This window comes from Malus sylvestris, chromosome 15 (assembly GCF_916048215.2).
Source record: "Malus sylvestris chromosome 15, drMalSylv7.2, whole genome shotgun sequence".
Classification (NCBI taxonomy): Eukaryota; Viridiplantae; Streptophyta; class Magnoliopsida; order Rosales; family Rosaceae; genus Malus; species Malus sylvestris.
The window spans coordinates 16,643,213-16,657,809 of record NC_062274.1 but is presented as its reverse complement, the minus strand read 5'-3'; the positions used below and the strand labels follow the sequence as shown (position 1 = coordinate 16,657,809).

General features: G+C 37.6%; 3 protein-coding genes across 3 annotated transcripts; all 3 read left to right on the top strand.

Annotated features, from left to right (window-relative positions):
- Positions 1 to 138: 138 nt before the first annotated feature.
- Positions 139 to 3,297, top strand: LOC126603424 (eukaryotic initiation factor 4A-11). The gene is made up of 5 exons (XM_050270266.1): positions 139 to 344; positions 936 to 1,002; positions 1,160 to 1,266; positions 1,442 to 1,872; positions 2,367 to 3,297. Exons 2-5 carry the CDS (start codon positions 938 to 940, stop codon positions 3,000 to 3,002), a joined length of 1,239 nt encoding a protein of 412 aa, XP_050126223.1. The 5' UTR covers positions 139 to 344; positions 936 to 937; the 3' UTR covers positions 3,003 to 3,297.
- Positions 3,298 to 5,832: 2,535 nt separating this feature from the next.
- LOC126604950 (diacylglycerol O-acyltransferase 1A) lies at positions 5,833 to 12,161 on the top strand. The gene is made up of 16 exons (XM_050272280.1): positions 5,833 to 6,748; positions 6,923 to 7,003; positions 7,113 to 7,186; positions 7,309 to 7,384; positions 7,470 to 7,537; positions 7,981 to 8,104; positions 8,321 to 8,419; positions 8,995 to 9,096; positions 9,190 to 9,326; positions 9,463 to 9,544; positions 9,660 to 9,680; positions 10,168 to 10,230; positions 10,335 to 10,382; positions 11,139 to 11,201; positions 11,296 to 11,349; positions 11,779 to 12,161. The coding sequence occupies exons 1-16, from the start codon at positions 6,362 to 6,364 to the stop codon at positions 11,881 to 11,883; spliced, it is 1,584 nt and encodes a 527-aa protein (XP_050128237.1). The 5' UTR covers positions 5,833 to 6,361; the 3' UTR covers positions 11,884 to 12,161.
- Positions 12,162 to 13,115: 954 nt separating this feature from the next.
- Positions 13,116 to 13,990, top strand: LOC126604951 (uncharacterized). Its single transcript, XM_050272281.1, has one exon. The coding sequence runs from the start codon at positions 13,388 to 13,390 to the stop codon at positions 13,769 to 13,771; it is 384 nt and encodes a 127-aa protein (XP_050128238.1). The 5' UTR covers positions 13,116 to 13,387; the 3' UTR covers positions 13,772 to 13,990.
- Positions 13,991 to 14,597: the final 607 nt, after the last annotated feature.

Sequence of the window (14,597 nt, the reverse complement as noted above, 5' to 3'; positions counted from 1 at the left end):
CGTGCAAATTTGTTTCAGTTCGTTTTATTCTCCTATTCCACTCCCGCCAATCAATGCCCGCCACGTACCCGAATCGAATCTGGAGGAACGCGAAGACCGTACTCCCTTCGAATTGCAATTAACCCTATACAATCACAAACCCTGTCTGGCACGGTTTTCACTTCTCTCACTCGTCAAACGCCCAAACCCTCTCTCTCTCTCTTCCTCCTTCGCGCATTCCTTAACTCCGCGGCTTAGATCCGAGGAGTTTGGGAAACCCTAATTTCCAGAAAAACCAGTACAAAGCTCTCTTCCGTTGCTCTCTATCTCTCTTCGCCTTCAACTTTCTGACTCATCACCCGCAGGTCTTCCTCCCGTGCCTTTTCGCTTTGTATTTTTTGCACTCGTGCCGTTGTTCGATCCTGTTCTATCTGGGTTGTATTTTCGTACCGAAAATATATAGATTCTGAATCGGCATGTGTCCGTACTCCGTTGATGTTGATTTGTTGTGTATTTTTGTTGTTTGATTTGATTTTTCCTAAATATTCAGTAGGATAATTTCTGCTTTTTTTTTTAATTGTTTTAATCTACTTAGATTTGAGAATTAATTTTGCATAAATCTTTTAGTTCGGTGTTTTTATGGGTACGTTGCGTGTTTATCCTATATTTTGATGTGAATCTTGTCGTTTTGTTATGCCTGTGAAAGTTTGGAATTCTCGCATTATTGCTGCTAATGCTGTTTAAGCCTTGATTTCTATGATATTCTCGTATTAGTGGTCCCAAAGAGAAGAGTTTTTTTATGTAAAACTTTGTTTTGAGTTCTCAATTTTTTGATACAAAAGTGCTTGACGATGGATATATCTGTAGAATTTAGCATCTTTGAATAGATGTCTGAACTGGTTGTGAAGATTTGTGGAGTGTTTTTCTTTTAAATATATTTTTGTTGTAATTTGCAGTCATGGCAGCAGCACCTGAAGGATCGCAATTTGACACTCGTCAGTATGATACCAAAATGAGCGAATTGTAAGAATTCTCTCAGTTTATACTTATTAACTGCATGTTTTGGGTGTCTACGAATACTGCTCTTGGATGTTTTCTTTATTATGTTGTTTAATATAACTTGTCACATCAATTTGGCAGCTAACTGTTTCTCTTGTGTTTGGTAAATTGTTGTATGCAGACTTGCAACCGATGGGCAGGAATTCTTTACATCATACGATGAAGTTTATGATAGTTTTGACGCTATGGGTCTTCAAGAGAATCTTCTCAGGGGAATCTATGCTTACGGTAGATACAACTAGCCTTTACTCTTTTCTCTTTTTTTATTAGGTTATGTATTTTATGGTATCAGGAAAAATTGTAGAACTTTTCTATTTTAATGTCTTCATGAAGTTTTTTATTTTTTCTTCTGTGTTTTCTATGGACTGGTGAATGATTGAATGAACGATAATTCTTTTTGCAGGTTTTGAAAAACCCTCGGCTATTCAGCAGAGGGGAATTGTTCCCTTCTGCAAGGGTCTTGATGTGATTCAGCAGGCTCAGTCTGGAACTGGAAAGACAGCAACTTTCTGTTCCGGTATCCTTCAACAGCTTGATTATAGTTTGACAGAATGCCAAGCCTTGGTTCTTGCACCCACTCGAGAGCTTGCTCAACAGATTGAGAAGGTTATGAGGGCTCTTGGAGACTATCTAGGTGTAAGGGTGCATGCTTGTGTTGGTGGAACCAGTGTCCGTGAGGACCAACGCATTCTGTCAAATGGAGTGCATGTTGTTGTTGGAACTCCCGGTCGTGTTTTTGACATGCTTAGAAGGCAGTCACTTCGTCCTGATAGCATCAAGATGTTTGTTTTGGATGAGGCTGATGAAATGCTTTCCCGTGGTTTCAAGGATCAGGTCTGTTTTCAACTTAATTGTGTCCATTTGTTTTATGTGTTCCCTTGATTTTTATGGATGCATTATGTTCTGCATAATGATATTTTAGGTAAATAATGTTCTTCTCATGTGCAGTGATGAAACAATAAATAGTATATCTTGTGACTAAGTAATTGCTCTGTTGGGTTGTCGGGTAGGAAAAATTTTGTAACTGCGCTTTTTCTACTTTTCATGTTTCTCCCTACCAGGCGTTTTAGAAATATCCATTTAAATTTCAGAATATGAAATATGTTGAGTGGCTGAGCTGTCCTCTTGTTCTGTATAGATACTTTCTTTTTATATGTATGATTGCACTACAGCTAGCAAGAGTAGCCTGCTCCACCAATACGTTGCTTAATTATTTGGCTTGGGCTACATTGAGATATTGCATCCATTGGAGTTCCTTTTGGTTTTCTGAAATCAATACATTTTTGTAATTAAAGTTCTATCTAATACGAATTCTTTTGGGTATCTAGATCTACGATATATTCCAGCTTCTTCCATCAAAGATTCAGGTTGGTGTGTTCTCTGCGACAATGCCGCCTGAGGCTCTTGAGATCACAAGGAAGTTCATGAACAAACCTGTGAGGATTCTAGTGAAGCGTGATGAGCTCACCCTGGAAGGTATAAAGCAATTCTATGTCAATGTCGACAAGGAGGAATGGAAGCTTGAGACTCTTTGCGATCTTTATGAGACCTTGGCCATTACCCAGAGTGTCATTTTTGTCAATACTCGACGCAAGGTTGACTGGTTGACTGACAAGATGAGGAGCAGAGACCATACAGTTTCTGCCACCCATGGAGACATGGACCAGAACACCAGAGACATCATCATGCGGGAATTCCGTTCTGGGTCATCTCGTGTGTTGATCACCACTGATCTTTTGGCTCGTGGTATTGACGTGCAGCAAGTCTCCCTTGTTATTAACTATGATCTGCCCACCCAGCCCGAGAACTACCTCCACAGAATTGGTCGTAGTGGACGTTTTGGAAGGAAGGGTGTTGCCATCAACTTCGTAACAAAGGATGATGAGAGGATGCTGTTTGACATCCAGAAGTTCTATAACGTGGTTGTGGAGGAGCTGCCATCAAACGTCGCTGATCTCCTCTGATGAGATTTTGTCTTCTTAATTACTCAAGGAAAAATCCGGTAGTAAGTGTTGATTTGATTGAAGTTTATTTTCTGTTTTTCGTCCATTGAGGCCGCCACATCCCGCCATTTTGTGTCTTCTCTTATATTATTATAGAGTCTAGTTATTTAATTTACGGTTGTTGGATTAATTTAATTAAAGTCGCACAAGTTAAACTTGCAATGTGAAAACCTTCATTGCCTTAATTGGTTGTGGTGGCCAATCTGTTGTTGCATACTTTCTACCATATTATTAATGTATGTATTTTTTTGAGCTATGAATTTTTCTATGCTTTAAATTTGGTTTTGAATGTTCTTTGTGCCGTTGTATGTTCCCATCAGTCACAGTACAATGTCACAGTTGCATCCCATGCCTAATGATACAATGTCATGTTGAGAGAAACAAGCACGTCGAATCATTGGCATAGGGGACGCCAGTGTTGGCGTACCCTTGTCATGCAAGTCTTTCTGTAACAATGACTCCTCCTAACCATCCGTGCAAATTATGGTGATAATGTATTGTCAAAGCGGGTTGGGGTAATATATATTACACCGGTTGGCTCTTTGCATGAGAAGAGAAGAATTGTTTCTTAATTCTTCGTACTTTTAAATCAGTCTTAACACGTGCAAAGTGAAAGCATTTTCTTTGTTTCCTTAGAGCAGTTTCACCGGGGAACTGATAGGCCAGTACCCAGCCAAAAAACCAATTCGGCACCCAGGCTATCCACTCCAGCCGAGCATTTTGACCGGCACCTAGCCCAAGCCAAGCAAGAGACCGGCCTAAAATCGACAGACCCACATGCCGGGCCATTTGACGTCAGCTGGGCCATCAACCTCCCGCACGATCAATGCATCGCAGAGCTCCTTGGGGCTGAGGTTGATTCCGGGGCGGAGGGAGATTCCGAGGCCTTGGTGCATAGCAACGTTTTCTCTTCCCCTCTATTTCACATTTTATATGTTTTCGCGTTATTTGTTTTTTTGTAATGCTCTCAAGAGGAGAGAGAGAGAGAGAGAGAGAGAGGAGAAGCAGAAGCATTTCAGACCATTTTCCATTGTTTCCGATGCTCGCTTTCTCTCTCAGGTACCCACCATCACACACACCCTCCCTCTCTAGAATTTTTTTTGTTGATATGTTTCTAGGGATTTGATTCTTGAATTGGGGATTTGTTATATTTGTTGAATTTTTGTTGGTAAGAGTTCTAGTGGAACCGGAGGTTCCTGACTTATCCATTTTCTTTATAATAAAATTATTATTTTATTATTTTATAATAAAAATAATAATATTTTAATAAAATTGACTAGGTTATTTTTTGTTAGGGATGGAGATGCTTTGGCCTATTACTGTTTACTAGGGTCTATTATTGTTTACTTGAGTGGATAAATACGCTGGATGCTGACGCAAAGTCTTTAAAGGTGGAATTACTCTTAGAGAAGAAGTAAGAAAAGATTATGGGGAAAATTTCCTTTTACTTAATCTTCGGCATCCTCTTATTTCCTTGTTTAATTAAGGAAGAAGAAAGACTGTTAGTCTGTCTTTAAGCTTTACCATAATTGTGGAGTCAACATCTAGTTTGCGGTGTCGGCCTTTTTAACATGATTCTTGGAACCGGGCGCCTTTGACCCTAATATGAAACGACAATGACATAACCGCGTTTTGAGTTGACATGCCCCTCCCCTTTGTTGGATTTGGATCCTCTCCTGAGCTAATGGAGAGGATCCTCCTGACCCATCATTATGGTCAAATTCAACGGCTATAATTATTATAACTTTAAAGAGATTCTCTATTTGTAGCCGTTGGATAAAAATTCAACGGCCCAAGATGATGGATCAGGAGGATCCTCTCCATTAGCTCAGGAGAGGATCCAAATCCCCCTTTGTTAAAGTCTCTTTGTCGGTCAATAATGTATTAGGATTAAGGCATCAATTGGATGGAAGGCAATGCGATGACGAAATGAAGACCCACAAAAAGCATTGTTCCTGGGTTTTTACTCTAAGATTCTGCTAATTTTGCTAAACCACATAATTGTCTAGTCATTATCATTGCTATAGAACTGACCATGAAGGGTAGAACCTTAAGAAAAGGGATCCTCTTCGGATCCTGTAATTACAAGTAGAAAAAAATATTACTAAATCATAATCTTGTGGCTAATATGCATTTAATTTTCACATGTCCTCAAAATGAGAACCTAAAGAGAGCAAGATTGTAGTCGGACATCCTTGCACAAATATTTATTCACATCTCAGGATGTACTTTCCCATATAAAAAAAAAAAAAAATTCAGCATCTTTTAATTGGATGCTACCCTAAAAGTGTTTGAAATATGGATATAGTAAAATATTAACATGCAACTTTATGAAAATATTGATGGATATAATTATATATGTCATTTTCGATGAAAATTGACAATCAGGTGTGTACATCAACTCATTGATATAGAGTTGTTTGCATTCACACCTTCTAATCGACCCTTGATTTTATTTATTTTTATTTAGAAGGCAGTATTGACAATTTCGTAAATATTTTGAAGATTGACTTAAGCTAACCTATTTTGTTAAGGTTAATGTTAGAGAGACTAAATTTTTAGATAAATTTTTTTAAACTAAATGACATAAAAGTTAATAATTGAGTTAGTACTTTTTTCGAAGTATAAATAATTGAGTTGAGTTAGTACTTAAGCATTGATAAATGTACACATTTTTATCAATGACAAATCATATAATTTATAGATTTTGTCTAAAAATTTAGTCCGATGATATTATCGGTTTTGTTAATTTAATAGTTAAATTACTTAATTTGGGTTGGGAAGTAGCGGGAGCCAAGGAAAGGAAGGACCGGGAAGCGGTTTGTATGCACAAAGCTCCACGGGACCGGGTCTGCAGCTTCCTGCCTTCCTCCCTCTCCCGCTGTCACACTCTTACACGACGATACTGTTTTTCGTTAACCGCCCGCTTGTCGTTTTTCCCCCTTCTACCGGCCCTCCTCCCTCCCTCCCTCCCTCCCCCACTCTGACATCATCGCTTCGTCATCATACCTGCAATCGCCAGCTCTCTCTCTCTCTCCTCTGTGTGTTTTTGGTGCTTATTATATAAAGACCGCTCAACTTTCCCAGTCATTCACCGCCACTTCGCGAATTTTCTCGCACCCCATTTATTCTTCCTCTTTATCTTTTTCCATTTGAAATCTCTCTCTCTCTCCCTCTCTCTCTGCATGAACTCTCTGAAATCTCGCACCCCATCATTTATACTCTGAAATCTGTCTCTCTCTCTCTGTTCTCCCTCTTTCTTCATCTCTCTGGGAAAACATATATTACATATAATTTACATATATATTGGCGGTTGTGTCATGGCGACGGCGGATTCGCCTGAGGCAGTAGTCATCGCAGGCGCCACCACAAGCCCCCGCGCGGACTCAGATCTCAACCACACGCTACGCCGCAGACCCTCGGCCTCCACCGTGGCGGAATCCGATTCCTTGAACGATTTGGTTAGGGACTCCGGCGGTGATGACTCGGTTGGCGCCAAGCTCGGCGGCGGCGGCGGCGATAACGGCCGTATTGGAGGCTCTGACGGCTCGGCTGAGTCCGTCAATGCTGTTCAAGACAAGAAGGGACTCGGCGAGAATGATCGGGGCGGTGATCCCTCGGCCGTGAAATTTGCGTATCGGCCGTCCGTTCCGGCTCATCGGAGAGTTAAGGAGAGTCCTCTCAGCTCTGATGCCATCTTCAGACAGGTATTTAAGCCTTGCTTAATTTCACTTGTAATTAGTGTCGTTAATCCGTGATTAATTACCAGTAATGAAAATGTTTGCTGGGTAACAAGTTTTTGTCTTTTAGCGTTCTGTGGAGCTTGAAGGAGATGCTAATTGCAAGCTTTGATCTTTTTTGTTTGGTTTGCACTTTTGCAGAGCCATGCCGGTCTCATCAATCTGTGTATAGTAGTACTTGTTGCTGTAAACAGCCGGCTAATCATCGAGAATTTAATGAAGGTTTGCCATGTGCCCGCGTCCTTTGTTTTTTGGGCTAACTTTACGCCCTTTGATAATGTTGTTTTACGGACATTTATAGAGATTTCTGACTGTTCAATTATTGTTGCAGTATGGTTGGTTAATTAAAACTGGTTTCTGGTTTAGTTCAAGATCATTGCGAGATTGGCCACTTTTTATGTGCGGGTAATGTTTCCTTTTATTATGCTTCGATACGGTGTTTGGTTTAAGATACTTAGTTATCGTTACCATCTTTGAATTACAAGTGGTGGGAAATTTATTCGGCTTCTTTGTTCTTTCACTTGCAGCCTTACTCTTCCTATCTTTCCACTTGCGGCCTTTGTAGTTGAGAAGTTAGCGCAACAAAAGTGTATATCTGAAGCTGTGAGAAACTCATTTTGTACTGCTTTAAAAAATAGGTCTCCGCAACTCTGTATCTGAAATCTGAATTTCTTGTCTGGCATTGCAGGCTGTTGTTTCTCTTCATATAGTCATTACAACAACTTCAATTTTGTATCCGGTTGTGGTGATTCTCAGGTCAGTTTGAACTCACTGCAAATTAAGTTTCCATTAGTTGCATTCCCCGATTTTTGGTATTAGTAGGAGGTGTAACTAGTTATTGTATCTTGGCCATGGTGCTGATTGGAGGATTTGGGTTTGAACTCTCACTGTTACGTTCTCGTTTCTGGTCCATGACATGTATTTCAGTGCTTTTCATTTATTAGCGTATTTTCTGGATTTGCAATCTTGTCCCAGTTCTTGAAAGATGCTTGTTTCTGTGGAGATCTTAGAAACTTCATTGAGGGGATAAGTACTTAAGCTGAAATTGACATTGGATGGAAGTACTGCCTGAAAGATTGTGTCTTTATGTAATAGGAAAGGCTCTTTAAAAAGAAATTGATTGATGGCATCTTTTAGCTGGCTAATATGTGAATAGCAGTGAAAATTTTGCGTTTATTTTATTTACTTCATTTCTGCAGGTGTGATTCTGCAGTTTTATTTGGTGTTGCATTGATGCTCTTTGCTTGCATCGTATGGTTAAAACTCGTATCTTATGTACACACAAACTATGATATGAGAGCACTTCACATAGCAGTTGAGAAGGTAACTATGAACTTGTGAATAAGGTTTTTATTTAACAGTGAATATTGTCTTTTCCTTTCCCGCTTTTTAGATTAAATATGAAGTTTGAAGAAAGTTTAAAAAGGTCCTAAATCTTAATAGATGTTTTCTTCCTCGAGGAGATGTTTAATGTTCGTCAACAGTTTTTTCTTAATAAATGATTGTTTTCTAATTCTTGAAGTCCTTGACTGATTGCAGGGGGATGCCACACCTAGTTCTCTGAATACAGATTACCCTCATAATAACAATTTAAAAAATATGGCATACTTTATGGTCGCTCCAACATTATGTTACCAGGTAATTGCACTACTATTTCATAAATTAACCTAGGTTTTCTTATCCGTCAATCCTTATTCAGAAAGTACAAATTTATGAGTTTTGATGCTTTAGTCAGTTTAAGTCACCTGTTCTTGTATGTGTTTGCCTTTCCCTTGCCTGTTTTAAAAATGAAAAAGAATATGGCATTTTTTACAAACTGAACAAATATTTTCCCTCAGTTATAGACTGTCATGCGGTCTCTTAAACTTCATATTTGCTCCAACCTGGTGTTGTGAGTTTTGCCGTTACAAGTTTGAATTCTGCTTTAATTTTCTTTATAACTCTTATATTTTCACGACTCATTATTGCTTAATTAGTATGTAGGTCGAAGATGGCTAAATTATTTTTTTTTCATTTTAAAATGATATTAAATGAATCATCGGAAAACAATATGATTATTTTCTTACGGTATATTATTGGCATCCTTAATTAAAAGAATGGTAATTCATGTTTTAGTCTTTAATTTGTGGTTCTTATCATATGAGATTAACTTGTACATTACATGATTAATGGAGAACTGAATTTAATTTTGATTTATCTGACCCTTGTTTCAGACTAGTTACCCTCGCACAGCATGTGTTCGAAAAGGTTGGGTGTTTCGTCAACTTGTGAAGTTGATCATTTTTACTGGAGTGATGGGATTTATAGTAGAACAAGTAAGTTGGTATTTGTTGTTTTCAACAAGCTTTTAATGCTCTTTTATTTCATTTTGATTATTAATGAATTCTGCCATGTGTATTTATATGCAGTACATCAACCCTATTGTCAAGAATTCAAAACATCCTTTGAAGGGGGACTGGTTATATGCCATAGAGAGGGTTTTGAAGCTTTCAGTTCCCAATTTATATGTGTGGCTATGCATGTTCTATTGCTTTTTCCACCTCTGGTTCGTCTTGTTTCATCATCCTCCTTTTTTTTTCTTTCTGATGTCTCTATAGCTGCTTGGAAGATGCTTGTTATACTAAGTTTGCACTTTCATTTCAGTTTTGAGTTTAAGCTTACATCCAGTGTTATAAATATAGGTTAAATATTGTTGCTGAGCTGCTTTGTTTTGGTGATCGGGAGTTCTATAAAGATTGGTGGAATGCAAAAACTGTTGAGGAGGTGTGTTTTATGTTATATGCAATTTATTCTTAGGTTATGTTATTACAGCTCCTTGCTGAATTACAAATTTTACTGTTTACTTTTGTTGCATGGCTCTTCTGGTGGCTGTCATCAGTATTGGAGAATGTGGAACATGGTATGTATGTTTAACTCTAATTCAGTTGTTATCTTTTCTCATATATTTAAAGTACTACGATAAATTATTGTTTTGACTTCCATTCGATATCATTTTGAATCTAAGTTGCTTATGGGACTCTAGTGAGTTTGGATTTTAATGTGTGTGAATTTGTATCAAAGAATAGGTGTATTAGCATTATCGTTTAATAAGGGTTATAACTTATAAGCCTGAAAAGAGGCTGTATAAGCCCAATTTCATGGTCATCAAAGCTGCCATGTAATGACAAAACGCAGTTAGATGGTATCTGTTGTTTACATTTTACAATGATAACAACCCTCTCTATCCCGCTTGCCTTATTCACGAGGCAGCTGGATGCAGTGAAGACTTGAAGTTGTGTATATAACTATATATTGACTTATTTGAAAGAGCACTTGTGGCCTTGTAGTTCTTATTTATGCTAATGCTCAAGTAAAAGTGTAATACTGATTGGGTGTATTCATTTCAGCCTGTTCATAAATGGATGGTTCGCCACATCTATTTTCCATGCCTACGTCACGGAGTACCCAAGGTATATAATTTCTCTTTATTTCAATATTAAGTGATGCGTGATGGATGTACCTTTAATTTGTTTTAGAAAGTAGTAAGTACAAAACTAATTTGTTTTTAATTCAGGGAGTTGCCATCGTAATCGCCTTCCTAGTATCTGCCGTATTTCATGAGGTATTTTCTTTGTTTCTGTGAGTTTAATGTTGCTATTTAGTGACCCTTTCCCTCAGGATAATGACTATTCTATTGCTCCTCCCTTCATCATATTCTATTGTCCATAATGAGAATTAGCACTCTCTCGTTTTGGAACGCGAGTGTTGGTAGAAAGTGGGATTCTGGAATTTGATAGAGTGTCATGATTATATGAACGACTTATAGGATTTGAAACTGAAAGAATGGCTTTGAAGCATGTCATTTGAATCAAGCGAATCATCATCTTAGTACTAACCAAGACTTAAGCTATTTAGATGTACACCACCCTGGAACGTGCACGCTTGGTAATTTGCTTTTATAAAGTAATTGTTATCAAGCACAAACTTGAAGGGTTATGCTACCATTGTTTGTCGAAAGGTATTGCTGATCAAACACTCCTGATTACCTTACAATAGTAGAATACCCATACACGTAAGAATGAATTCCGATGTCTTTAGGTAATCGCAATATGAGCTCTTAACATTTGATTTGGGCCAAAAGCTAAAGACTAAGTTTGAGCATGGAAATATATAATTATATTAGAACCAGAGCTCCTCATCGTGATCACCAATGCAAACTCCACGTGAAACATTATCTGGGGGTCATCTGGTCCTAATTTCCCCCTTCTGTTTTGTGTCTTACTCGGATCTGAATTCTCATGGCTTGTTTCTACAATGAACCTTGCATAGCTGTTTGTGTTTCTATTATCTTATCCAATATTTTTTTACTTGTCTCCAGCTATGCATAGCTGTTCCCTGCCACATTTTCAAGTTGTGGGCTTTTATCGGAATTATGTTCCAGGTAAGAACATTTTAGTTTCCTTCCCACATTTATGAGTCCTACTCATATTGATGATCAATGGTCCTAATTTTCTTTTGTTGCGTTTTCGTCACAGGTACCACTTGTCTTGATCACAAATTACCTGCAAAATAAATTCAGAAACTCGATGGTATGTCCTTGTTTTAAAACATACTATTGCAGAAAACTCATATTATTGTAGCATAGTTTTGCCTACTCAGTTGGGCGTTAGCCACCAGTTAAATATTTAGTTTATAGAGAGAATTAAATACTTGGAGCGGTCCTGCTGGAGGGATAGGGGTATAATGCATCGTTCTTAGTTTCTTCTAAGGAATTTCCATGAACCCCAAATTCTACATTTTTCGAAAGTAAACCCCGCAATAATAGTACCTGTAGGCCTTTAATTTTTTTTAACTAGTTCCGGTACTCTATTCGTGCTCTATGGATTGTTGAGGGCAGATATACTTTCGACGTGTCTGAGTTCTATTCACCCACTTACGCCATGCTTCATGATAGATCCAAATTCATACCATTTCGATACTGGTAATGTTTTAATCACGTTTTTGAATCTTATTTCCAGGTGGGAAATATGATCTTCTGGTTCATCTTTTGCATTCTTGGTCAACCGATGTGCCTGCTTCTGTATTACCACGACTTGATGAATCGGAAGGGGAAACTCGACTGAAGTTTTAGTCTCTGTCTAAGTATGGATCGAACTCTGGAAGCGGTGTTGCCTTCCGATAAGCCGGCTTTCCTCCTCCGTCCGAGGCAACTCTAACTTATAGCTGCTTCCTCTGGTTTCAACGTTTTCATGTTCCATACGTTTTTCATCTTTTTTTTTATATATATATATTTTTGTTAATTCAATTGATTTTACATACAATTTTGAATATCTTTCTCTAACAGTGAGCTTGTCCTGGTTTAGTTATTGCGGTATATATTTAGTTGGGAATTTTGAGGAAATGGTTTCATCCCCCAGTCCCCACCCTTTATATCATATACCCCACCTTGCAATGTCTACGTCTCTTTTTCTTTTCTTTGGGTCGAAAGAAAGGTCTACATCTCGATTCTTGATGTAAAGCGACTTCAACATGATTTTCACGATATTCTGCGTGCGCACTCGATAAAAAATTAAGATTTGTTTAGAAGTGTTTTTAAAGAGGCTGAAAGCACTTATAAGTATTATTCGAATTAATCTTTAGTAAAATTGTAAGTGAATTTTGAAAAAACAATTAAAGTGCTTTCTGCAAGAAGTAATTTGTGCTTCTTGCAGGAAGCGTTTTTGAAACTCAAAAACTAAAAGCATTAAACGTAAACATTTGAAATCAGTCTTTTGATTTATTGATTCACACTTTTAATTTTAAGAATTGTTATAAGCACTTTAAAATAGTTTTTTTTATTATTTATTTTTGGGTTGAAAACAAAAACTTATCTAAATTAGTTATAACAAATTTTTGTGATCATGATGATAACAAATTTATATGGAATGGGGTATATAGCTATATAGCGTTTTAATTCAATAATATATATCATGTAAACAAAAAAAATTTAATATGATAATGCATTATTAAAAAACGAACCTCACATGACGGTTAACTTATTTCATGTAAATTATTTCCATAGTCATGGGAATGCCTAAAATGAGTTTTGAAAAAAGAATGGTATTTATTTTTTCTTTAATTATTAATGTAACACTAATGAATGAATGATTTAAAAAAAAAAAGAATGGTACAAGAATATCGGCGTCAAGTTAAAAAAAAAAAATTTTTAACGAAAAGCACCTGGTACTGTTCACTTTAACGAAAAACCACATTTTTACACTAAAAAGTCAATCCTAGTACTATTCACTTTACCCTTTATTTTGTCCTTATTATTAAAACTCAAAGTTTTCAAAACTTTTTCATTAGTTTTCCTTAAAAAAAAACCAGTGCAGAGAGAGGCCAGTAGTAGTACACCATTCATTCTTTAAATATAATAAGAAAGTAAAAATATCATTAAAATTTCCTAATAAATAAATAAACATTGTTCTGCGACAAACCACGATCCCAAAGATTCTCTTCCCTCCTCTCTCTGCCAAATTCAAACAATCTGTTCTCCACTGCAGTGGACGAGCTCCAGACTCCAGAGAGAGAGAGAGAGAGAGAGAGAGAGGAGGGAGAGAGGGACAGTGTGAGCTAAGTGAATTCTCAATGGAAGATTTCAGATCCAGATCGTGCGGTCACGGAAGGTCGCAGCTGGAGAGCTACAATGTCGGCAGTGGGTCGGCGGGACCCGCTTCGTCGGGGGTCAATGGGATGCAGGATCTCAGGTGCTACAGCGCCTCCTACGCGACCTCTGTGAGCCCGCAGCAGCAGCAAACCCAGGCGGGAAACAACGGCGAGAAGATCAGGAAGGGGAAGTCGGCGAACGGGTCGGCGACGAAGAGCTGGAGCCTGAGCGATCCGGAGCTGCAGAGGAAGAAGAGGGTGGCGAGCTATAAGGTGTATACGGTGGAAGGGAAGCTCAAGGGGTCGTTCCGGAAGAGCTTCCGGTGGCTCAAGGAAACTTGTAATAGAGTCGTCTATGGCCGGTAATCATCATTTCTGAATATATATTATATAAATTAGTACCATTATTTATTTTAATTGTTTCATTTATGCTCGGTGTTATTAATTTGTAAAATTGGAGTGTTTGTGTTGGAAATTATGAAGTTGTAATGTGATTTGTTGATGAATATTTGTATATTGTGTATTTTTGGTAATCTGAAAATTATATAAATAAATGAAACGTAAGCCTTTTTTGGTGGTTCATAATATTTTTGTAGGAAATTAGTTTCTAGGCATCATATAGCTAAATTAGTGTTGCTAATCTCCCATGTACCTCAAGGAGGAGGTGTGAATGAGGTTCTAAAATATGAATTCCGTATTCGATTTCCGGTAATATTATGATAGGTTTTTAGTCAAAATAGTCTCTGAGATAGGCATAAAGTCCTCATTTTTTGTCCATGAGATTTAAAATCAATAGAGTCACTTAATACTACGGTCTAGTGGTATCCTTTTTAATTGGTAAGTGAGAGGTCTTAGATTCGATTCTCGTCAAATGCGAATTTAAACCACATCCCATTGTGAGGCAGCCTACTCCCCCAACTCTCTTATTGTGGATGACATCGTTTGTTAAAAAAAATTAAAAAAAATATAAATGGTCTGTGAGATTGTTCACTATCGATGATTTTGGTCATTCTCAGAAAAATCTCCGTTAAATTGAAGAAACCACAAGTTTAAGTAGAGATGTTGATTTGACAAAAATACCTTCAATTTAACAGAAATTTTTCACGGAATGACAAAAATAATTGACGTTAGACAATTTCAGGGACCACTTCAATCGATTTTAAATATCAGATATCAAAGTGAGCAGTTATGC